This window comes from Mytilus californianus, unplaced genomic scaffold, assembly GCF_021869535.1.
Source record: "Mytilus californianus isolate M0D057914Y unplaced genomic scaffold, xbMytCali1.0.p SCAF_3, whole genome shotgun sequence".
NCBI lineage: Eukaryota > Metazoa > Mollusca > Bivalvia > Mytilida > Mytilidae > Mytilus > Mytilus californianus.
This window is the reverse complement of record NW_026262679.1, coordinates 102982572-103009189: the sequence shown is the minus strand read 5'-3', so window position 1 is coordinate 103009189 and position 26618 is coordinate 102982572. Positions and strand designations below refer to the sequence as shown.

Sequence of the window (26618 nt, the reverse complement as noted above, 5' to 3'; positions counted from 1 at the left end):
TTTAAACTCAATAAAAAGAATGAAAGTTTGTACTTTGTTGCATTCATTTTCTTTTTTTTTTAATTTACATGTGATGATAATGATTTAATAATTTGGCCTTCTTTTACTTTAGGTCCCAATTTACTGTGACCCCTGTAGAGCTATACTAAACCAAGCCTAACCCTAAACCTAAACCTAACCATTACCCATGTCTAACCCTTACACTAGCCATTACCTTAAACCTTACCATAACATTGAAAAATTAATACTCACCTAATTCTTACCATAAATGAACCAATACACTAAAAGACAGGGACCCCTAAAATAAAAGACCAATAATTTAGACCGTTGGTGTTTGTGTTTACTGCTAATGCACTTTCGGTTTTATGTCATCTCTTAAAATGCTCACATCACCACAAATAAATAGAATTCATTTCTTTTGAAAAGGATTTTTTGACACTTTTAAATACAAGACCTGCTTCTTTTCAAATATTGTAAATTATTGAAAGTTTACTATTACTGTAACTGTCATTTGTGTGGATGGCCTTTCTGTTTTCATTGATGTAAGGGTCGTGTTTTGAGATGGAGAAACTGCAAAAACCGTCAGACCCGTCAGATAATATTCGGCGAAGATTTACTAAACAACGGATGACAACCTCTGAAAATGAAGTTAAAGAAACCAAAAAAGACACAAATGATTCTACCAACAAGAAGATAATGACAAAAGATAGTTTTGGTTATGGTTCATACTGGTTAACTCGAATTCTCATGTTGCGTTATATTGGATTTATTTATTGTAAGTTGTAACATTAAATCATAGAAAACTTGACTTTATTTAAATGATCGTAGCCGTACCATGGAAAATCAATGCAGACACATTTTCAAATTTTTTATCTTTTGGAGAATATACACACAAAAAATCAGCAAAACAAAAAATCAATATAAAAAACCAAAATTATCAAACTTTTTTTCTAACAGTTGTGTTTTGCGAGGTATCGGGTCCGTTTGCGCCCAATACACGTTCACACCCCACACTTTCGCCCCTGGGTCCGTTGGCACCCTACACGTTCACACCTTTTTTTTTTATTAAAAACCTGATGAATTATTAGATGTTTTTAAGATGTTTATATCAAAATATTTTTATTTTCATAAATTCAGGAATTTTGAAATGAAATATTGTTTTAAATTGATTTGATGATTAGTTATTATATGTTAATTATGTATGATCATGATGATTACTGTTAATCATGTTAATATGGTGTTTACACAGCTAAACTTGGTGTTATTGTTATGTGTTTGAAAATCGTGATTGTTGTTTTAACTAGCTTTGATGTAAATTCTGCATGTAGTTAGCATGTATTTAGCTTGGTTTATTTTTTAATGAGAAAAAACAATAAAGATTCAAAATGTTATTTGTGTTGAGTTTAATAGCGGTTTGGTATCTTAACATTAAAAAATATTCAACACAATAAACCTTTATAGAAAGTCACTTTATTTTGAAACAATGAAATTTTTTTTATAGCAATACACTAACCAAAACACGATTAAAAAAATATTCAACACAAAAACCATCACTTTTTTTTGAAACAATGAAAAATACTTATTTATACTTATACATGTTATAGCAATACAATACCCAAAACACGATTAAAAAATTATTCAAAACAAAAATCGTTTTTAGAAAGGCACTTCATTTTGAAACAATGAACAAAAAAATATATTTTTAGCAATACACTAACCAAAAATTATTTAACACAAAACCAATAAAAAGGGTGCGAACGTGTAGGGTGCGAACGTGATTTTTGGGCGAACGGACACAGATCGGTTTGCCCATTACCCTGTTCTTGTTCTGTTTACAACCACTGCCATGTTGTAAGTCAACAATAACAACAATAAGTTTGAAATAAATTAGCAATACAGACTTTGTCCTATTTCACAGGTAACACCTGCCTCATATTATCTTTTTGTCTGTATGTAACTAAGGTTTATATAAAGTTACATTTGTACTTGTCAACATACATACATGTATTTGTCGACTTGTAACAATGAGAAATCATGTCATGTCATAACGTTACGTATGAAGTAAACTGCATGCCATGTCAGATTAATTGAAAAAAAATAAATTTGCTGACCTCCCCTCTATCATTTCTATTTTCATCTGAAAAATCTGAAGAACAATCCTTTGTTTTGATGTAGCCTTAATAGATGTTTTCACTATTCATAAAAGTATAATTTCATAGACAATGAAAACAGATATCATTTGACTGTTATTTTCATACAATTGCATATTTACAAACCCCTAGGGAGCAATTTATGATGGTCTTGCACAATTACTTACCATCTGTGGGCATTAAATTTCTCTGTTTAGCTCTTAAGATGAAAGCTTGAACTCATTATTGAAAAATAGTAAGCAATTGCAAACCAGCATGACCAGAACAAATGATTGAGCATGCTTAATTTTGATTTCAAACTTTGAGAATTTCAGGGGTTGTAAATAAATGAATAGCTTTAAAGAGGTAGAAGATAACAAAGGGGCATTAAAATCACTGCAATTTTATTTTAGTAAAAACAAACAACACCATGGTCAAAACTATGAAAATTTAATCAACAGTACACAAAACATTACAGTTTAAATAAAGATAGAGCAACACCCCACCATGAAAAGGTTGAACTAAGATGCTCCAGAAGAATAAGCAGTGACTGCCCAATGGTGTCACCCGTTGTGTTAAGCAATAAACCTTTTCTATATCCATGACACAAGTGTCCCCTATATTTGTTCAACATTTCTGTTTTAATATTTGATTTAGGATTTTTCACACGTGAGTAAGAATCTGCCACTTTACAAAAATTTACCCATACATTTGGAATGCCTCATATTTTGCTGATAACACAACTCTTTGCTAGATTTCGTTCTATTCAGTTATTTTCTGTCAGTTTTGAAAATGTTGACTTGAAAGAAGGATGTTTTTATACTTGGCATTGTCAGAGAGGGCATAATTTATTACTTAGAATGTTCCAATGCTTTCTTCATAACAACTTGATTGCAACAAAGAAAACATCCTGATGTGTCATGAGGGTAATTTATAAGATCTATAACAATAGTAACATTGTAGTATTGTTGCTAATAGTATTCATTGTTATGCATTTGTAACGGGTATTAGTACATGTATATAGTAAAGTATCATAATACATTTTTCTTCACAGTTGTAGCTTTCCTGGTTGCTCTACACCAGAACAAAGAATTAATTGGAAGCAAAGGTTTACTTCCAGCAAGTAATTTCCTCAACAAAGTTAAGAAATCAACAGGTGGTATAAATTTGGACACATATACTTGGATTCCAAGTCTGATTTGGATGATTGACTTTGATACAGATTTGGACTGGTTTCTGGACATTGTTGCTTATGTTGGCCTTGTCTTGTCGTCAGTTGTGATATTAAATGGAGGAGCAAATTGGTTAATAATGGTGACATTATGGATATTGTATCATTCCATTGTCAACATTGGCAGCACATGGTTAGTATCAAATTTATTGATATAGTATGGTAAGGTATATTTAAAGTCCTGAATGGCTTTTTTAGGTTATTTCCTTTTCTGTATTCTGTGTTATTATTACATTGTGTACTTATATAAGGGTTATACAAGGAGTCTTTGAATAGGTATTTATGAACACTGGGTGGTACTGTTAAAATCATACCACTTCTAATTTATATGTATTGAATAAATCATGTATGACTTGTTTCTCACCTATTGTGGATTGTAATCTTCAAACCATAGATGTAGAATCCCCTAGATGATTTTCCTTTGAAATTCAATGTAATTTGAGTTAAGAGTTATTTCCCTTGGCCACCATGATGGAGGTCAAACTGGTGGATTTTCTTATTTGACCTACCAAATTTAAATACATATATGTACCAGACAGTGATCATGTGGTACACGTAAGCCAGATAAAAGATCCATTATTTGTCCTGATGAATTTCTTAAGGCTTAGACAAGTGAATATTGTTTAGAAATTAGTTTTATTGCAAGTCTAGCTGTCAGTAAAACAAGTTAAATATACGAATTTACGTTGCTCTCCAACATGCTGGTAAAGGGAAATAACTCAAATTTTATCAATGGAAAACTATTTACACTGTGCATGTACATTTATAACACCCAGAGAGTTTTAATTATCAGTAGTTTTATAATTAATTGTATTGAACACAAGGAAATAAGAATCTTGACTACATCAAAGTTTGATAGTTTTAATATAGTTCAGAAATTCAGGCATGGCCAGTCTAAAGTGATCTGACTTGTTTTTATGATCAGATCATTATGTTAATTATATTATGGTAATGGAAGTAAAAAAATATACAAATTCAGTTAAAACATAGAATAAGGTAAAATTTGTGTGGGACTTAGTTTCTTTATTCTTTAAATTTTTAGGCCATTTTTTTCTATTAAATTTTTAGGCCATTTTTTTCTATTAAATTTTTAGGCCATTTTTATGCCCCCACCGTAGCGGTGGGGGCATTAGGTTTTACCCTTGTCCGTTTGTACGTACGTAAGTACGTCCCAAAATTGGTTTTCGTTCTCTAACTTGAGTTTGCCTCAACCAAATGTTATGAAACTTATACACAATGCTTATTACCACAAAACACAGATCAAGTTTGAATTTTGGTGGCGTCACTTTAACTGTTCTAGAGTTATGCCCCTTTATAAATGGAAAAATTGCAAAATTTTTAGTTTCCGTTCTTTAACTTAAGTTTGCCTCAACCAAATGTTATGAAACTTATACACAATGCTTATTACCACAAAACACAGATCAAGTGTGAATTTTGGTGGCGTCACTTTAACTGTTCTAGAGATATGCCCCTTTATAAATGGAAAAATTGCAAAATTTTTATTTTCTTCTAAATATCAAGTCATTTTTATACGACCGCTGAAAAATTTTTGCGTCGTATATTGGTATGACATTGGCGTCGTCGTCGTCCGAAGACACATTGGTTTTCGCACTCTAACTTTAGTTTAAGTGAATGGATCTCTTTGAAATTTTACCATAAGGTTCAATACCACAAAAGGAAGTTGGGAATTGATTTTGGGGGTTATGGTACCAACAGTTAAGGAAAAAGGGGCCAAAAATAAGCATTTTCTAGTTTCCAGACAATAACTGTGGAACGGTGTATGAATCTCTCTCTGAAATTATACTACAAGTTTCATACCACAAAGGGATGGTTAGGATATGCTTTGGGGTGGTTATGGCTCAATCCTTTTAGGAATTAGGGGCAAAAAAGGGGGAAAACAAGGTTGTCCTGGTTAATGGACAAATATTTATTACAAAACATAATTTAAAGCAGTGTAAGGGAGATAAATCAAATACATCATTGAAATTATTTCCCTTACACTGCTTTTAAATTATGTATAAAGTAATGGTTAATGAACAATTAAGATAATTTAAAACAGTGTAAGGGAGGTAATCCAAATACAACCTTTTGGTTACTTCCCTTACACTGCTTTTAAATTATGTTTAAAGAAATGCACATTTATAAAGGAAGACCAGTAAAAATATCTGCAAATGTTTCATCTTTTTTTTTTACAAAAAAATCCATATGAAAGATTTGACACTATATTTTAAATTCTATTATAAAATAGATTAAGTTAGCACTTTGGTAAATTTAAATAGGTAATTATGGTGGCAAACTCCATTGGAAATTTGAATTGAGATTATGACCATATCTTGAGGGAAAGAATTTTTTGGGGAAAAAAAGGGGGGGGGGGGGGTAAAAAGAAATTGTGGGGTTTCAGATTTCAGAAATTAAAAAGAATTATTCTTCAAATATTATTTTTTTTTCAAATTTCAAATATTGAAAAATTTCAAGAAGTAATCTTTAATTGCAAAGTATGGCGCATTAGATTTGTAAAATCTTTGACCACATGTATTTATTTGTTATGCCGAATCTAACCGTGTATTTAGATTTTTAATTTTGGGTCCAGTTTTCAAATTGGTCTACATTAAGGTCCAAAGGGTCCAAAATTAACTTTGTTTGATTTTAACAAAAATTGAATATATGGGGTTCTTTGATATGCTGAATCTAACCATGTATTTAGATTTTAGATTGTTGGCCCAGTTTTCAAGTTGGTCCAAATTGGGGTCCAAAATTAAACTTTGTTTGATTTCAACAAAAATTGAATATATGGGGTTATTTGATATGCTGAATCTAACCATGTATTTAGATTTTTTATTTGTGGGCCCGCTATCAAATTGGTTCATATTGAGGTCAAAAGGGTACAAAATTAAACTTTGTTTGATTTCATCAAAAATTGAATTATTGGGGTTCTTTGATATTCCAAATCTAACCGTGTATTTAGTTTTTTAATTTTGGGTCCTGTTTTTTAAATTGGTCTACATTAAGGTCCAAAGGGTCCAAAATTAAAGTTAGTTTGATTTTAACAAAAATTGAATTCTTGGGGTTCTTTGATATGCTGAATCTAAACATGTGTTTAGATTTTTGATTATGGGCCCAGTTTTCAAGTTTGTCCAAGTTGGGGTCCAAAATTAAACTTTTTTTGATTTCAACAAAAATTGAATATATGGGGTTCTTTGATATGCTGAATCTAACCATGTATTTAGATTTTTTATTTGTGTGCCCCGCTATCAAATTGTTTCATATTGAGGTCAAAAGGGTCCAAAATTAAACTTCGTTTGATTTCATCAAAAATTGAATTATTGGGGTTCTTTGATATTCCAAATCTAACCGTGTATTTAGATTTTTTATTTTGGGTCCCGTTTTTTAAATTGGTCTACATTAAGGTCCAAAGGGTCCAAAATTAAACTTAGTTTGATTTTAACAAAAATTGAATTCTTGGGGTTCTTTGATATGCTGAATCTAAACATGTGTTTCGATTTTTGATTATGGGCCCAGTTTTCAAGTTTGTCCAAGTTGGGGTCCAAAATTAAACTTTGTTTGATTTCAACAAAAATTGAATATATGGGGTTCTTTGATATGCTGAATCTAACCATGTATTTTGATTTTGGACATTGGACCATAATAGGTAAATTAAAAAAAATCAAGTTCTTAGACCACATTCTTTCTGTGTCAGAAACCTATGCTGTGTCAAATATTTAATCACAATCCAAATTCAGAGCTGTATCAAGCTTGAATGTTTTGTCCATACTTGCCCCAACTGTTCAGGGTTCGACCTCTGCGGTCGTATCAAGCTGCGCCCAGCGAAGCATTTTATTAAAATTGGAGTTAACTTTCTTTGTCCATGATTATAGTTGAATCAACTACATCAATACTTTATACAATGCAATGTTTAATTTTGACTTCCACTGATAAAACACAGATCAAGTTGAATTTGGGTAGTGTCACTTTAGCCATTATTGAGTTATGCCCCTTTATAAATCAAAAGATTGCAAAATTTTTAGTTTCCATTCTGTAACTTAAGTTTGCCCCAACCAAACATTATGAAACCTATACACAATATTCATTACCACAAAACTAAGATCAAGTACAAATTTTTTAGTCCCCTACCGATGAAGTCGAAGGGGACTTTAGGTTTGCACTCTGTCCGTCTGTCTGTCCGTCCGTCTGTCCATCCGTCAGTCCGGCAACTCAGCTTTCCACACTTTTTATCTTCGTTCTTGAAGATATTGATTTGATATTTGGTATATAGTTATATCATGACAAGTTATAGATCAAGTTCGAATTATGTTCCAGTCTGATGATTTAGTCCAGAGTTATGGTCCATAAAAAAACTCCATAACTAATGTTAGAGTACTATGTTAAACCATATAATCTGTACAGAGGGAGATAACTCATTTTTTAAAAGACATTCTTTGGTAAATTGTTTGAGGAATTTTGTGGCAGGTTTATATGTTATTTTGTATAAACTAATTTTCTAAATGCTACATATGTATATAATTTTTTTTTTATTAAGTGAAATCCTTTAATTAGATAATAATCTATTTTTATTAAGGTATATATTTCATTACATTACATTGTGTAGATAAAAGTTGTTGACATTTTAATGATAAGTTACAAATCTATATTAGTTTGTGACAAATGAAAGAAAAAATATTTGGAACTATTAATTATATTTGATTGTAATTTGAAAATAGATATACATTGTACTACATCATATCTAATTTTAGAGAACTATTGATCATATCTAATGTTAGAGTGTTATAGGTTTTCCACACTTTTTTTCATCATGCTTGAAGATATTGATTGACAATTGGTATATAGTTTTATCATGACAAGTTACAGATCAAGTTCAAGTTTTTGTTTCGGTCTGATAATTTTGTGCAGAGTTATGGTTCTTGGACTTGAAAAAATTCACTCATATATTCAGTTTTCCACACTGTTTTTAGTCATGCTTGAAGATAGTGACTTGATATTTTCTTTTTGTTTACACCATGACAAGTTATAGAACAAGATAGCATTTTGTTCCAGTAGAATGAATTTTTACCCTGTAGGGGACTATACTCTTAGAATGCTTGTTGTTTCCGTTTTCTAACTTTAGTTTGCCTCAACCAAATGTTATGAAACTTATACACAATGCTTATTACTACATAATACAGGTTAAGTTCGAAATTTGGTGGCAACACTTTTACCATTCTTGAGTTATGTCCCTTTTTAAACATAAAAATTGCTGAATTTTTCGTTTCCGTTCTCTAACTTTAGTTTGTCTCAACCAAATGTTATGAGACTTACAACTGTTCTAGAGTTATGCGTGTTTACAAATAGAAAAATTGCTGAATTTTTAGTTTCTGTTCTCTACTTAAGTTAGCCTCAACCAAATGTTATGAGACTTACACACAATGCTTATTACCACAAAACTTAGATCAAGATCAAATTTGGGTAGCGTCACTTTTACCGTTCTTCAGTTATGTCCCTTTATAACTATATGATATGCAAGCGGGGGCATCATCTGTGTCCACATGTGGACACTATCCACATTTATTTTCTATTAAATTTTTAGGCCATTTTTTTCTATTCTTTATTTTTTGTCCATAAATCTCCATCTTTGTAGTTAAGCACCTTATTACTTTCTATTCTTTATTTTTTTGGCCTATTTTTCTCTAGTCTTTATTTTTTTGGCCCTTTATTCTGTATTTTCCTCCCAATATTCTCTAGTCTATAAAAACTATCCAGACACTTATAGAGATACATATACATACACAGTGTGTTCTTGCACCATGTGCACAAACACATTGTTATAATAAAAATGAAATAAAGGTTTTATTATCTTTTTGTAGGTATGGATTTGGTGAGTACTCATATCCTCTCCACAAAAAAATAGTTAGTTTGCTTTCTCTTTGATCAATATAAAGGAGCTTTGTTTTCCTGGTTAAGATTGAAAAAAATGCTAAGAATCTTTGAACTTGCATTATTTCTTGATAATACAACAAAATATATGTTAATCTGACTTTTGATGGAAGTATATAAAAAAAAGATTTATGGAACAATTCAACTAGACATAGAAATACGTCATTATAGACAAGAGTAGAAGAAATACATATTTGGAAGAATTAATTGATTTTGACACTATATTATGTATATAGTATTTTGTCTTTGGAATGTCTAATTGGAATTGAGTTTAACAACTACAAACCATATACATTACAAAGTGTTTCAAAGTATAAAAATTTGTAAGGGTTCCGCGGAACCCAGTGTCTCGCCTACTTTTGCTGTTAGTTGCAGGCTCAACTAAAATGGGGAAAATTATCAAAAATTTTCCTCTAGATACTATCTTTAGATTGTAAGAAGTTCTGTTCAAGTTTGGTAAAAATCCAAGAAGGTTTAGGAATCTAATAAATGTTTTAAAAACTTAAACTGCAGACTGTACGTAATATTAACTGGAATATAACTAAGTCCATTTATAAGTAATATACGGAAAAACAGGAAATAAATTTTTACAAAATTTCCTTCTAATACTAGCTTTTGATCATAAACAAGCTTCTGTCCAAGTTTGGTACAAATTCAGGATAGTTTAAAAAAGTTATTGAAATTTTGAAAACTTTAACCACAGAGTGAATGTAATGTTAACTGGCAGAAAAACTAAGTCCATTTATGAGTAAAATACGGATAAACATGATTTTTTTTTTTACAAAATTTAGTTCTAGATACTATCTTATGATCATAAACAAGCTTCTCTCCAAGTTTGGTTGAAATCCAGGATAGTTTAAGAAAGTTATTAAAATTTCAATAAACTTTAACCACAGAGTGAATATTTTTGGCTGCCGCCGCTGCCGGAATGTAGGATTGCTATGTCTCGCTTTTGCGACAAAAGTCGCAGGCTCGACAAAAATGAGTCCTAAACAAATGTTTCATTAGGGTAAGAAAATCCAGATGAACATGAAATACTGAAAACCCGCCAGGATATTAAAAATAAACTGAGTTGATTTTAGATTTGAACAATGTTCAATAAAAAATCAACATCTTGTTTTTTTCTCACTAGGATGGGAATCTCAGCTATTAGAGACAGGATTTTTGGCCATTTTTCTATGTCCTGTTTGGAATGTGTCATCAGTGCCTAAACACACACCAACATCCTGGATTGTACTGATGGCATATAGATGGCTTATATTCAGGATAATGATTGGAGCAGTAAAGTATATATTAGTACACTCTAAACAGTAAAGTACAAATGTATATATAAGTACATTCAAAACAGTAAAGTATACATTAGTACACTCTAAACAGTAAAGTATTATTAGTACACTCTAAACAGTAAAGTATACATTAGTACACTCTTAACAGTAAAGTATTATTAGTACACTCTTAACAGTAAAGAATACATTAGTACACTCTTGACATTAAAGAATACATTAGTACACTCTTGACATTAAAGTATACATTAGTACATTCCAAACAGTAAAGGATACATTAGTACACTCTTAACAGTAAAGTATACATTAGTACACTCTAAACAGTAAATTATACATTAGTACACTCTTAACAGTAAAGTATTATTAGTACACACTAAACACAAATATGTATGATGAATTGACACTATGAAAATGCTGACATCTAATACACACAAATACAAACAAGTAATTTATAAAGCTAAGATTAGAATCTCTCAATGACTTTCTTGTAGTAAAAATAAGTAAATTTGTTGATATTGCTAAGGCTGACTGGTTATTTTCATTGTTTTCAACTTTTATTTTGTACTTGCCCATTTAACAACCATATCAGTTTCACCTGCCAAAACATATAAATATCTTCTTTTCTTTTCATTAATACAGTTTGTACATAGTGAGCAGGTAAATGGATGCTTAATATTTTCAGGGTATGATAAAGATTAGGGGAGATCAATGTTGGAGGGATTTAACATGTATGAATTATCACTATGAGGTTAGTATTGTTGGAAGTTCTGGGAGATCAATGTTGGAGGAATTTAACCTGTATGAATTATCATTATGAGGTCAGTATTGTCAAATGATTGTTGGAAGTTTTGGTACACACAAGTAGGTATAACAGTTTGAATTCAATGTCAATACCGGTACCTTCATTTAAACTTTTAACATCATTAAACAGATGACCAAAAACTCTCAAAAGGTTAAAAGTTACAATGTATATTTTATAGGTTCTCACCAGAAATTTTTCTATCATTTAAAGTCATTAAGAAATGACATAAACAAACTTGTAATCATTTGTACATCAGTGATATATATTGGGGTACTGTTAAAGTTTGATAAAATATTTTTCTTTCCAGACCCAGCCAGTGCCGAACCCAATAAGTTACTTTATGCACCAGTCTCCAGAAGTTTTCCACAAGTTTGAGACAATAACAAATCACTTTGTAGAGTTGATTGTTCCTTTTCTGCTGTTTTTACCACGCCCATTACGTATGGTGGGAGGAGCTATACAGATACTGTTTCAGGTTTGTGATTTTTAAAGCAATTGCTTTTATACCTGCGATTTCGTTCTTGAGGTGTTTAAACAAAATATTGAATCATTTCAGTTGTTGATTTAATACTGAAAATTTGACTGAATTATCTCTTATACAGTTTTATATTGTTTAATTTGTGTTTCTTTTTGAAAGTGGTCAAGTTGCTCTTGTTCATTCTTAAAATTATCGTTCATTCATGAAATTATCGTAAAATCACTACGCACGTTATAGTAATGTAATCTTATCTCGCATTATTTGTTTTTAATTAAAAGTAGCACAGTTTACATGTTCTAATTACTCTTACCATGTTTTTAAAACTTCCATGAAATAATGGGCCTGTTATTTTAATTGCTGTTGATACTGATAGACTCCACTCTGTAAACAAATGATATAATGACAGTGTCAAATGTCATAATAACCCTAATGATTACCTGTAATCTAAAAATAGATAAATATAACTGACCTTGTAATTTTGTTTGTGCAAATAATTTTGCAGAACGAAACCTGTGTTAAAAACACATAACAATAAGTTCGTTTTCCTTTTTTGTCATAATTCCTTAAGATTTATCAATCATCTTATAGATGAAATGGACCTGTCCAAACGTGAAAGACGCCAAGTTAAGATTAAGAGATATTCACAAACAATTTGGAGTTTACTTGTTTCATAGATTGAAAAAAAAGTTCGTCCATTTGGATATCAAAAATGGGAATGCATCACAAATGATGAAACCGATATCCTCGTCTTTCCAGTGCCGCAGTGGACGAGTCTACTTTGTTTTTGACACAGTTCTTGTAAAGTCGATGTGTTTGCAATTTTATTTCACTTGTTTTCGAGCTTGAAGTTCATTATTCACCACGTGTCCTGAAAGTTGATAAATATTAAAGCGATGTGGAGCTGTTTTTTCTTGTTCGTGAAATGACGATTTCATTTCATGTTTGTCCGTGATACACCCCTTTTTCGAAATTATATGACGATGGCACATATCAGCTGAGCAATAATGTTTGGGACTTAGATTTAAGAAATGATGACAAAGTAGCAGTATTAAAATATTGTTAGTAAACTGAAATATATATATATATTTTTTACATGTTTATGTCTTGTAAGATATTTTTTTTCTTTTTTTTTTCCGACCGACCGGACTCTTTCATGTGAAATTTCCGTAAACCAACAAATTACAAAAGCTCTAGCCTTAGTGATGAAATTGGTAAAGCGTAAGCCAGTTCGCAGCTTAATCGACAGTAAACGTGCATTTCATGAAAATTTCAGAAGCTGGTCCCATCTTCAAAATCTTTAATCCTGTGTATGAATAAATGAGGGGCCTCGGTGGCCAAGTGGTCTAAGTAGTTACTACTGTAATCATTAGCCAGTCAACACTAAGGTTGTGAGTTCGAACCCCACTCGTGTGGGTGCACTCGACTCTAATCTTTATTGACTAGGATTGTCAGTTTTCCTATCGAAGGTTGGTGGTTTTCTCCAGGCACTCCGGCTTCCTCCACCAATAAAAACTGGCCGGCACAAAATAGCCATAAAGCGGTGCTTAAAAGTGGCGTTAAAACACCAAAAAATCAAATCAAATCAAATGAATAAATGATTCTTATTATGAAAAAAACTAGTTCGGTAGAACATTCGCGTCACGAAAGTTGATATCTTCAACTGAATGGTTAAATTTAAACCAATTATGATATAATTGAAATTAAAGCAATAAAGATAATGAATCCTGGAAATTATTGCCCAGTTATAAATACTATCTATTATGATTTCTTCGTGAGTTATATGTTTACGCAAATATATTTGCCTCCACCGTTAACCTGGAAAAACGTGTTGTACCCCTGGGAAATGTAAAACATGGTAAAAATGACTTTCTGCTGGATGACTCTTTTATTGATATAAAGTTAAAACATCCTTACTTCTCACTAGACAAGACTCCTGTCAGGTTTAATTCTTATACATGTGGATGAAAAATAAAAGTCACAAAAACATTAACTTGACAACAATTGCTTTAACAGCTTTTAAGGCTTAGATTTTTAATGCTTAGCAGTGATCTAAAGTCAGACTATCCTCTATGTAATTATTTTATTGCATGATTGTTTATTTTTATATTTATGTAAAGGTATTGTCTTCAGTAAATAGATGTTTATCCCATTTCTGAATAACTGAAAGTAGTATGTGCTTTTACTTTAGTGTTAATGTATTGCAATATTCTCTTTTCAAACAAACAGGCACTTTGGGCAAGGACCCCACATAGATTATTTCTTATGTTAAGTCTTAAATAATTAACATTATAGTCCTTCCCCTCGCCTATATCACCCTAGTCTTTCTGTAATCCTTGTATCACAGCTTTGAGACATGAGCAGACATTGTCAAAATGTCTGAGGAGAAGTTGTGAGCACCGTCATAATGTGTGAGGAGACATTATCTAGCTTACTTTTGTCAAGCCTAACGCTGTCTAAGCGATGAGGAAAAGAACAGTTTAAATACAGAATGAAAAACAGATTATCTGGTTTTCTACGTATGAATATGGTAAAATATCAGCCGCTCGACACAATGTGAAGATTTTTAGCTAGTTTTCTGCACTCACTCGCCAAAAAGGTTCACATTGTGGCTCAAGGCTGATATTTAACGATATCAATGGGTAGAAAACCTGATAATCTATACTTGTAATCAATTAGAATTGATAAGATCTTATAAAAAAAGATTTAAAAAAAATAGAATATTAAAATCTAACTGTTTGTTGAAAATAATACTTAGTTTAATTAAGGCTTGATTTCAGGTTGTCTTGATTATAAGTGGTAACTTAAGCTTTCTCAACTGGCTGACGATAGTACCTAGCTTGGCATGTTTTGATGATGCAAGTTGTGCATGGTTGTTCAGCAACAGTAGGAATGCTATTAAATGGAAAGTTAGAGAAGTAGAAAATGAAATAAAACATACCAAACAACCACCAAGACTTGGTAAGTTTGTATTGAACACAGCAATAGAACTAGAGGGTTGTACACTTGTAAACATATTGAACCCTGCCATATTCTTTATTGTCTGTCCAAAGTCAAGAGTCTGTAATTCAGTTGTTGTCATTGGTTGCATGCTGTCTGTTATTTCTGTTTTTTGTTTATTGTTTGTCATAAATCAGGCTGTTTTTTTTTGTTGCTTGAATTGTTTCCCTTTTTAGCTCACCTGGCCCGAAGGGCCAAGTGAGCTTTTCTCATCACTTCGTGTCTGTCGTCCGTCGTTGTCGTCGTTAGCTTTTTACAAAAATCTTCTCCTCTGAAACCACTGGGCCAAATTTAACCAAACTTGGCCACAATCATCATTAGGGTATCTAGTTTTAAAAATGTGTCCAGTGACCCCGCCAACCAACCAAGATGGCCGCTATGGCTAAAAATAGAACATAGGGGTAAAATGTAGATTTTGACTTATATCTCTGAAACCAAAGCATTTAGAGTAAATCTGACAAAGGGTAAAACTGATTATCAGGTCAAGATCTATCTGCCCTGATATTTTCAGACAAATCTGACAACCTGTTGTTGGGTTGCTGCCCCTGAATTGGTAATTTTAAGGAAATTTTGCAGTTTTTGGTTATTATAGATAGAGATAAACTTTAAACAGTAATAATGTTCAGCAAAGTAAGATCTACAAACAAGTTGTCTTGAATAAAATTGTCAGTCGACCCCTTTAGGAGTTATTGCCCTTAATAGTCAATTTTTAACAATTTTTCGTAAATTGTAATCTTTTACAAAAAATCTTCTTCTCTGAAACTACTGAGACAAATTTAACCATACTTGGCCTTAATCTTTATTAGGGTATCTAGTTTAAAAAATTTGTCGGATGACCCCGCCTTCCAACCATCATGGCCGACTTGGTTAAAAATAGAACATAGGGGTAAAATGCAGTTTTTGATTTATATCTCTGAAACTAAAGCATTTAGAGCAAATCTGATAGGTGGCAAAAACGCTCATCAGATTTAGATTTATCTGCCCTGAAATTTTTAGACGAATCCGACAACCTGTTGTTGGGTTGCTGCCCCTGAGTTAGTAGTTTTACAAACATTTTGCAGTTTTTTGTTATTATCTTAGATATCATTATAATATCTAATATCTAATACTATTAATTATGATTTTAACCTTATTTTACATGATTTCCAAAGCATCAGTAAATACAGGTGAGCGACACAGGCTCTTGAGAACCTCTAGTTTTTCATGTAAGGGCCTTGTATAGGTGACTATGGGTTCTGCTCATTGTTAAAGGATGTATGGAGATCTATAATTGCTTAAATCCACATTGTTGGGACTCTGTTGGATAGTTGTCTCATTGGCAATCATACAACTTCTCTTTCTTCTATAAGACTAACATTACATCTTATGACCTATTCAGAGTTAAGAAGTATAAATGTATAATTGCATATTGATTTCTTTAATAGTAGCATTATTTGCAAAATTGTTTCGTTTCATAATTGTTCTGATTATAAGTCAAAACACATTATAATAAGCTGATAATGGCTTAAGTTTTACCAAGGTTTAGCTCTATTCTAGTAAAATATGTGCACAAGAAATTCAGCTTTGTCTATAGTGAAACAAATTCATTTTTACCATTTTTTTTTTCAGTGACAAGAAATATTTTATTGTCAGATTGTAACATGTACTAAGTATATTCTTGTACTATCTGAAATATTTAAGAAATATTGGCATCCAGTAGTCAACCAATCAGTTTATTAGAAGGGAATAATTGTGATTCATAAAAATTGGAGGATATTATAAACAATCATGTAAAATATGTATGAGAAAACAATAGATAAATAAAGCAGCAAAGAAATGACTGTTAAAATGATTATGCTACCATACACATGTATTTAATATCTAACAAGTATATAGTGTTACCCTTATCCTTCATTCCTCAACAAACGGTTATACAGACTTTTTAGCTCACCTGGCCCAAAGGGCCAAGTGAGCTTTTCTCATCACTTGGCGTCCGTCGTCCGTCGTCGCCGTCGTCGTTAGCTTTTTACAAAAATCTTCTCCTCTGAAACCACTGGGCCAAATTTTACCAAACTTGGCCACAATCATTATTAGGGTATCTAGTTTAAAAAATGTGTCCGATGATCCCTCCAGCCAACCAAGATGGCCGCCATGGCTAAAAATAGAACATAGGGGTAAAATGTAGATTTTGGCTTATATCTCTGAAACCAAAGCAATTAGAGTAAATCTGACATAGGGTAAAACTGATTATCAGGTCAAGATCTATCTGCCCTGTAATTTTCAGACAAATCTGACAACCTGTTGTTGGGTTGCTGCCCCTGAATTGGTAATTTTAAGGAAATTTTGCAGTTTTTGGTTATTATCTTGAATATTATTATAGATAGAGATAAACTGTAAACAGCAATAATGTTCAGCAAAGTAAGATCTACAAATTAGTTGTCATGACCAAATTTGTCAGTCGACCCCTTTAGGAGTTATTGCCCTTAAAAAAGTCAATTTTTAACAATTTTTGTAAATTTTTGTAATCTTTTACAAAAATCTTCTTCTCTGAAACTACTGAGACAAATTTAACCATACTTGGCCATAATCATTATTAGGGTATCTAGTTTAAAAAATTTGTCCGATGACCCCGCCTTCCAACCATCATGGCCGACTTGGTTAAAAATAGAACATAGGGGTAAAATGCAGTTTTTGATTTATATCTCTGAAACTAAAGCATTTAGAGCAAATCTGACAGGTGGCAAAAATGTTCATCAGATTTAGATTTATCTGCCCTGAAATTTTCAGACGAATCCGACAACCCGTTGTTGGGTTGCTGCCCCTGAGTTAGTAATTTTACAAAAATTTTGCAGTTTTTTATACGACCGCAAAAATTTTTGCGGTCGTATATTGGTATGACGTTGGCATCGTCGTCCTGCGTCGTCCGAAGACACATTGGTTTTCGCACTCTAACTTTAGTTTAAGTGAATGGATCTCTATGAAATTTTACCATAAGGTTCAATACTACAAAAGGAACGTTGGGATTGATTTTGGGGGTTATGGTACCAACAGTTAAGGAATTAGGGGCCAAAAAGGGGCCAAAAATAAGCATTTTTGTAACTTCCAGACATAACTTGTGTGTTAGTGTATGGATCTCTCTGACATTGTACCACAAGGTTCCATATCACAAAAGGAATGCTGGGATTGATTTTGGGGGTAATTGCCTCAAAATATTAGGAATTAGGGGCAAAAAAAGGGGCAAAAAACAAGCATTTTTCTAGTTTCATGACAATAACTTGTGTGTAAGTGTTTGGATATTTCTGAAATTGTACTGCAAGGTTCCATATCACAAAGGGAAAGCTGGAATTGAGTTTGGGGGTAATTGCCCAAAACATTTAGGAATTGGGGGCCAAAAAGGGGCCAAAAATAAGCATTTTTCTAGTTTCCAGACAATAACTTGTGTTCAAGTGTATGGATCTCTCTGAAATTGTACTGCAAAGTACCATACCTCAAAGGGAAGGCTGGGATTGAGTTTAGGGGTGATGAATCATAAGGGGGTTCAAAAAATTTGGGGGGGGGGGATTTTTTTTTTTTTTTCCTTTTTTTTCTTTTTTTCCTTTTTTTTTTTCTTTTAAAATTTTCCATTTTAAGTTGGTTATTTCTGATTTATATTTAAAAGCAAATAATAATGATATGGTAGGAGATACACACCAAACAGGATGTGTAAATTATTATATAATAAGTATTGTGCAATAGCAAGAAATTTTCAATTGCACAGTATTGCACAATAGCAAGAAATCGTCAATTGCACAGTATTGCGCAATAGCAAGAAATCTTCAATTGCACAGTATTGCGCAATAGCACAATATTGCGCAATAGCAAGAAATTGTCAATTGTGCAGTATTGCGCAATAGCAAGAAATATTCAATTGCACAGTATTGTGCAAAAGAAGATACTTCGTATAAATTGCTTATTTCTTGACCAACTTCAGTGGGGTTTTATTCTTGAATTCTTGGGGTTCTTTAATATGCTGAATCTAACCGTGTATTAAGTTTTTGGATTTTGGGCCCCATTTTTAAATTGGTCCACATTGAGGTCCAAAGGGTCCAAAATTAAACTTTGTTTGATTTCATCAAAAATTGGAATATTGGGGTTCTTAGATATGCCGAATCTAACCCTGTATTTAGATTCTTAATTTTTGGTTCCGTTTTCAAATTGGTCTACATTAAGGTCCAAAGGGTCCAAAATTAAACTAAGTTTGATTTTAACAAAAATTGAATTCTTAGGGTTCTTTGATATGCTGAATCTAAACATGTATTTAGATTTTTGATTATGGGCCCAGTTTTCAAGTTAGTCCAAATCGGGGTCCAATATTAAACTTTGTTTGATTTCAACAAAAATTGAATATATGGGGTTCTTTGATATGCTGAATCTAACCATGTATTTAGATTTTTGATTTTTGGGCCTCGTTATCAACTTTGTCCACATTGAGGTCAAAACGGTCCAAAATTAAACTTTGTTTGATTTCATCAAAAATTGAATTCTTGGGGTTCTTTGATATGCTGAATCTAACCATGTATTTAGATTTTGGATATTGGACCATAATAGGTGAATGTCCAATTTAAAATTTTTAAGTTCTTAGACCACATTCATTCTGTGTCAGAAACCTATGCTGTGTCAAATATTTAATCACAATCCAAATTCAGAGCTGTATCAAGCTTGAATGTTGTGTCTATACTTGCCCCAACTGTTCAGGGTTCGACCTCTGCAGTCGTATCAAGCTGCGCCCTGCGGAGCATTTTATTGTTATTATCTTAGATATCATTATAATATCTAATATCTAATACTATTAATAATGATTTTAACCTTATTTTACATGATTTCCAAAGCATCAGTAAATACAGATGAGCGACACAGGCTCTTGAGAGCCTCTAGTTTGTAAACACCTTCACATATTCAGCTGATTTTAAGTATGTGAGTCTACTGTAATGAATTACAGAATGAGTTTATGTTTGGTTCTGCTCCACTGATTTTTGCTGAAATTACAGGCTTTGGTCTCTGAAAATTTTGTGAAAATAACAGTTATATAGGGACTTTCATTCTCAGATTTCCACTCCTAAAAATGGCTTCAAGCATTTTTTGTGAGCAGGGTCATTCGTATCTAGTTTCAATATTTGTTTCCATTTTTGTGAACATTTATTTGTCAGTTTTATAATTTGTTTCAGGTTGTTATATAAGACGAGTATTTAATTTGAGTTTAGCTGGTTTAATAGCATATCTGAGCATACCTGTTGTACAGAATCTTCTATCACAGAGGCAGGCTATGAATACCTCATTTGATCCTCTTAGATTAGTCAATACATATGGAGCTTTTGGGAGGTAAATTTAGTTGTTTTGATTTATTTTTTGAAGGAAATATATAAAGCCTTTGGGAAGTAAATTCATTTGTTTTTAGTGTCTCGCCTGCGACGAAAGTTGCAGTATGCAAGACATAGGTATTACTATCTGGCGGCTGCGTAAACTATTTGTATAAAGCTTCATATTTCAGAAGGTAGAAGACCTGGATGCTTTATACTTTGTATGCAGATACCTTATGTTATGAAGTTTCCGTCTGTCATATGCCCATTGTCCTTGACCTCATTTTCATGGTTCAGTGACTGCTTGAAAAAAAATTGGCAGTTTTTTGTCATGTGAATTTCTTACTTAATATGAGTACATGTAATAGGATAACTATATTTGGTATATTGGTTCCTTGCAACGTCTACATGTTCGTCAGACAGGGTTAACCTGACCTCGACCTCATTTCATGGATCAGTGATCAAGGTTAAAGTTACCTGATTAGGTCCGTTTCTCAGATACTACAAGCAGCAGGTCAACTATATGTGGTGTAAGGAATGGTTGTAAGGGGTACATGTCAGAGTGGCAGGTTTCATCTGACCTGACCTCATTTTCATGGTTCATTGGTCATTGTAAATTTTTTATACGACCCCAAAAAAATTTTGAGGTCGTATATTGGTATGATGTTGGCGTCGTCGTCGTCCGAAGACACATAGGTTTTCGCACTCTAACTTTAGTTTAAGTGAATGGATCTCTATGAAATTTTACCATAAGGTCCAATACCACAAAAGGAAGGTTGGGATTGATTTTGGGGGTTATGGTACCAACAGTTAAGGAATAAGGGGCCAAAAGGGGCCAAAAATAAGCATTTATGTAACTTCCAGACATAACTTGTGTGTTAGTGTATGGATCTCTCTGACATTGTACCACAAGATTCCATATCACAAAGGGAATGCTGGGATTGATTTTGGGGGTAATTGCCTCAAAATTTTAGGAATAAGGGGCCAAAAAAGGGGCAAAAAACAAGCATTTTTCTAGTTTCATGACAATAACTTGTGTTCAAGTGTATGGATCTCTCTGAAATTGTACTGCAAGGTACCATACCACAAAGGGAAGGCTGGGATTGATTTTGGGGGTAATTGCCTCAAAATTTTCGGAATTAGGGGCCAAAAATGGGCAAAAAACAAGCATTTTTCTAGTTTCAGGACAATAACTTGTGTGTAAGTGCATGGATCTTTATGAAATTGTACTACAAGGTTCCATGTCACAAAGGGAAAGCTGGGTTTGAGTTTGGGGGTAATTGCCCTAAACGTTTAGGAATTTGGGGCCAAAAAGGGGCCAAATAGCAAGCATTTTTCTAGTTTCCAGACAATAACTTGTGTTCAAGTGTATGGATCTCTCTGAAATTGTACTGCAAGGTACCATACCACAAAGGGAAGGCTGGGATTGAATTTTGGGGTGATGAATCATAAGGGGGTTCAAAAAATTGGGGGGGGGTTTCCTTTTTTTTTCTTTAAAATTTTCCATTTTAAATTGGTTATTTCTGATTTATATATAAAAGCAAATAATAATGATATGGTTTGAATAGGTAAATTAATTTTTTTTTAAGTTCTTAGACCAGATTCATTCTGTGTCAGAAACCTATGCTGTGTCAAATATTTAATCACAATCCAAATTCAGTGCTGTATTAAGCTTGAATGTTGTGTCCATACTTGCCCCAACTGTTCAGGGTTCGACCTCTGGGGTCGTATCAAGCTGCACCCAGCGGAGCATTTTATTGTGTTTTGGTCTGTTTTTCAAGTACTGTAAGCAATAGGTCAACTATATTTGGTGTATGGAATGATTGTAAGGTGTACATGTCTGTCTAGCTGGTGTCATCTGACCTTGACCTCATTTTCATGGTTCATTGGTCAATATTAAGTTAATGTGTTTTGTACTGTTTTTCGATTACCATAAGCAATGGGTCAATAATATTTGATGGAATAATTGTAAGGTGTACATGTTTGTGTAACAGTTTTTATCTGACCTTGACCTCATTGTCATGGATCTTTAAGAATGTTAAGTTTATGTGGTACTTGTAGTAAAACCTTTATCTTTAAGACTTTCAACATAAAATCAATGGTCAGTAAAACAGGCGAGACATTTCAGCTTGTGCGCTCTTGTTTATTTTTGGAGTATACATATAGAGTCTTTGGAAGGTAAATTTATTTATGTTTTTTTTTTTGAGGGGGCTGAGTTAAGTTGATTTATTGTTAAGATAATTTGTTCTGATAATCTTCATAGTGGCATGATAGTGCAACTTAAACAAAGAAATACCATGAGCTTAATTTTAAGGATGTCAATGCATAAGTATTTGTTAAACATGTATATATAGATCAGATGTTAATTTTCTGTTGACAGTGTAACAAAAGAAAGAACAGAAGTTATATTTGAAGGAACGTATGACGATCCTCATAGTTCTACAGCTAAATGGGAGGAGTATGAATTTAAATGTAAACCTGGAAATGTAACAAGGACGCCATGTCTCATATCACCTTACCATTATCGTTTGGATTGGCTAATGTGGTTTGCAGCATTTCAGAGCTATCAGAGAAATCCATGGTTAATTCATCTTGGTGTCAAACTTCTAGCAAATGATGAAGACACTACATCATTAATAGAAAATAATCCTTTTGAAGGAAAGTCACCCCCAAGGTAAGATTTAAAAGAGTATTATGTCTTAAAACTAATTGTAATAATCTTTGTTTCCTGTCCATCCATCAATCTGAAACATTTCATTACTCAGACCGTTTGACAGAAAGCTTGTATACTTGATAGGATTATTTGTCATGGTGTTCTCTAGACCATTTGATACCATCAGTTTAATTTCACAACCTTACAGGAGTTTTGGGACTTTGACAATATTTTTTTGAGTATTTAAACATTACGCTTTGAATGCGACTCCTTATGAGACAGTATGACAGAAAGCTCTCATACTTGATAGAATTGTCAGGTGTTTTTGGTCATATTGTACCACCATTTTGATTTGACCAATGTTGAAGAAGGAAAAATCTGGTTATTAAAATGGTGAAGGCTGCTGGGGAACAGTAGCCAAGTTTATTTATGAACCATTCAACCAATGTTTTTTAAAATTGTAATATGATGTTACTGATGACAAAATTGAAGTCAAGTGCGATATTAACGATTTTCACTTTGACCATTCAGGAGTTATTGTCCTTGATATATAGAGTAATTTTAATAGCAGTTACAACAACTTATATGTTGTAAGGAGTTTATGATGGAGAAATAAAAAACATGATAGAAGCTAAGACAACTAGGTGAAAACCCTTGACACACATATTTTTGAATTTTGGCAAATTTGTTATGTTTGGAATATGATTTTGTTGTACACGAGACAAATTGAAAATCTTGTGTAATTCATGAACAGGTAGTGTCTTAAAAGAGAAGGGCTGTTATGGCTGTTCTTTATCTAGAAACTTGCCAGACGGTTTAATTGATGAAGGAAATAGCTAATACATTACAGTAAGATCAACACAACCCTTAGCATCTACTTCAGTGGTACTCTCAATTCTTATAAATAACTGATACACATATATTTAAAGCCTTTTAAGGAATAAAATTTTGTTTGAGGTTTTGGCAATTTGAATACATATGAAACTTACAAATTAATGTTTATCAGAAAATCCAAAGTGGAAAATGGATTATGTTTGCAAAAACCAGAGATCTGTTTTAGAGTATACACAAATAAGATGTGGAATGATTGCCAATGAGATAACTATCCTTCAGAGGTCAAATGACTTAGATGTAAGCAACAATAGGTCACTGTAAGGCCTTTAACAATGAGAAAAATCCATACCATATAGTAACTTATAAAAGGCTTACCATGACAAAATGTAAAACAATTCAAATGAGAAAATCAACTGCCTGATTCATGTACAAAATTAAATTATGAATTTTGTTTTGAAGGGATCCCTTATTAAATACAAGATAAAGGTTTTAAAGATTATTGGGTCTTTTTTTCAGATTTATAAGAGCAGAACATTACAGATACATATTTACCAAAATTAACAGCAAAGAGGCGAACGCTGGAAAATGGTGGAAACGAACAAAAGTTGGAAGTTATCTACCCCCTATATCATTAGATTCTGTTAAAGATTTTATGAAACAAATGGATTACACCATGCCAAGAATAAGAAAGATGAGGAAGCATTAAGAACTGAAAAAATAAAAAAAAAATTTGATAGAGGTTTATTTCTTTTTACATTAAAATTATTGAGGTCTGAATGAATAGACACATGTTTATTTAATGTTAGGTTTAGACTTAATCTAGGTACATTTAAATATTTGTCACACATTATTTTCATGTTGATTGAATTAGTGCTTTTATTTTTTGTTGTCACATGTAACTTGCATTTTTTTTTTACAAATAACTTGTTTTTTATTAGTTTAAAGCTTTCTGTTAGATATATGTACAGTGAACCACGTGATGCATTTTCATTTTTTTTTCAAATGACTAAATGGAAATATGGGTTATATTTCAATAAGAAAACAACACAATGATGGAAAAAAAAACCAAACAAAATAAATCAAAAGACACCCACAAGACAACATACAATTATTTCCTGTTAATATAATTTTCGTCACATTTTTATCAACAAGTTATTACCATCTATGTGATGGAGTTCACAACTTATCAGACAAAAGTTATAGAATGGATGAGTATTTGTAATTTTCATGACCTATAATTGTAATTGTTAAATAGTAAAATACTTATAAACACATATCTATTTATAAAACAACTTTTTCCCTTATTATAAAAATTCAAAAATCTTTTGAAATCATCCTGAGATATTATGGCATTTTACGTGATATATACAAAGCATTTTCTTCATCCTCGCATTCAAAGTACAATTCTTGTGATTTTTTGTTATTTTTCCTCCAAAAATTCAATTCATTTACATAATGGTTCTATCTCAATTAATGAGGGGCCATGGTGGTTGAGTGGTCTTAGTAGGTCCATTACTGTATCACTAGCCTGTCAACACTGAGGTTGTGAGTTCGAATCTCGCACTTGGTAGGTGCGTTCGACTCAAATCTTAATTGACAAGGATTGTCTGTTTTCCTGACAAAGGTCGGTAGTTCTCTCCAGCTTCCTCCACCAATAAAATTAAAAAACGGAATTACAAAATAGCCAATAGTGCTGAAAGTGGCTTTAATCGCCAATCAATCAATCAATGAACTCTTTTTTTTTTTTAAAGAAGTAAAATATTTTAATTGATCTCGGTTCTCCATTTACTACACATAGAATTCATCAGTAAATTATGTATCAGGATAAATAGGGCAGATCCATTAACTTGTTGCTAACACAATAGTTGGGAAAGTCAACATTGCCTTTTCGCAAATATTCAGATGATATTTTTTTTCAAGGGGTTCGAAAGTTTCAGTAGATTTTATTGTTATAACAGTTGAAATTTGTTAGATTGAATCTCATGCATTTGAATAGGTATAATTATAATACATGTTAGTATGAGTACCAGGGAGAATGGTTTTGAAATTTTATTTTATTTTAAATTAAGCTTTTTTTGAAAATTATTTTGGTGAAGGTCCTTTATCCAAAGAAAAAAAATATTAAAAAATATAAAGTCTGATTTACTCAGAAGTTCACTATATAAAGTGGTAAATTTTATAATGTGTTAAAGGATTTTTGTTTTTTTAGGGGGAGTTTTTTTCACACTGAATATGCCAACATTTCTATGCAGTACTGTTTTTATGGTATATTGTTTTGACGTTTTTGACAAGTAAGTTGGAATCTGGGAAAACAGAATTGTTAAAACTTCTAAAATTACATTCCTTGACACATATTTATGTTTTGAATAAGCAGTTGTAGTAAACTATTGATATGCAATTAAAAACAGATAGTGAGCATTTATTTGTAAAATTTGTGTGAACACAGTCCTTCATAGTTATTTCTATTTTAATGTTAACTCTTCTAATTCATATTGTTCAAGCCTTAAGATAATCAACCTTTTGAATATTGCATGATATAGACATATATTGTGGAATTTATGTTTAAAAAATGTCTGTTCTTGCATTCCAACATGTAATAGAATTAAAATGATTAATTTCATATTTTTTACTGATTACGCCAGCTTTGAATGTGTATCACAGATCTCATTTTAATTTTATTCAATCAAGCGAATTATACAGCAGTATGCCAGTAAAGAAAAATTTAAGAAAAGTTATTAAAACATCTAATGAGAGAATTCTTTAAAAAAAGTTCTTATTGGCTATTATTCTTTTTTCAACGTTCTTCTCTCATCATCAGAGTGTTGCTTAACATTATTAGGTGATTCTAAAAGTTAGCCTTGGTGCTGAATACTGATATTTTGTCTTCCCTCAATGAGAGAGTTTACTTCAGAAATGAATACAGCTGCTGAGCAAGCTCTTTTAGACAATGTGTAGTTCATATGTTGTA

General features: G+C 32.1%; 1 protein-coding gene across 1 annotated transcript; it reads left to right on the top strand.

Moving 5' to 3' along the window:
- The first annotated feature begins 538 nt into the window (after positions 1-538).
- Positions 539-26270, top strand: LOC127735626 (lipase maturation factor 1-like). Its single transcript, XM_052245863.1, has 10 exons — positions 539-775; positions 3184-3493; positions 9219-9229; positions 10421-10569; positions 11254-11319; positions 11681-11848; positions 14629-14809; positions 20032-20185; positions 22544-22837; positions 24167-26270. The coding sequence occupies exons 1-10, from the start codon at positions 562-564 to the stop codon at positions 24354-24356; spliced, it is 1737 nt and encodes a 578-aa protein (XP_052101823.1). The 5' UTR covers positions 539-561; the 3' UTR covers positions 24357-26270.
- Positions 26271-26618: the final 348 nt, after the last annotated feature.

Excerpts from the sequence above, each read along its gene's own strand:
- LOC127735626 (XM_052245863.1), top strand. The coding sequence starts at position 562 with ATGGAGAAACTGCAAAAACCGTCAGACCCGTCAGATAATATTCGGCGA. Across the intron at positions 776-3,183 it reads TTATATTGGATTTATTTATT|TTGTAGCTTTCCTGGTTGCT; the intron begins GTAAGTTGTAAC and ends TTTTCTTCACAG. Across the intron at positions 10,570-11,253 it reads TCAGGATAATGATTGGAGCA|GGTATGATAAAGATTAGGGG; the intron begins GTAAAGTATATA and ends TAATATTTTCAG.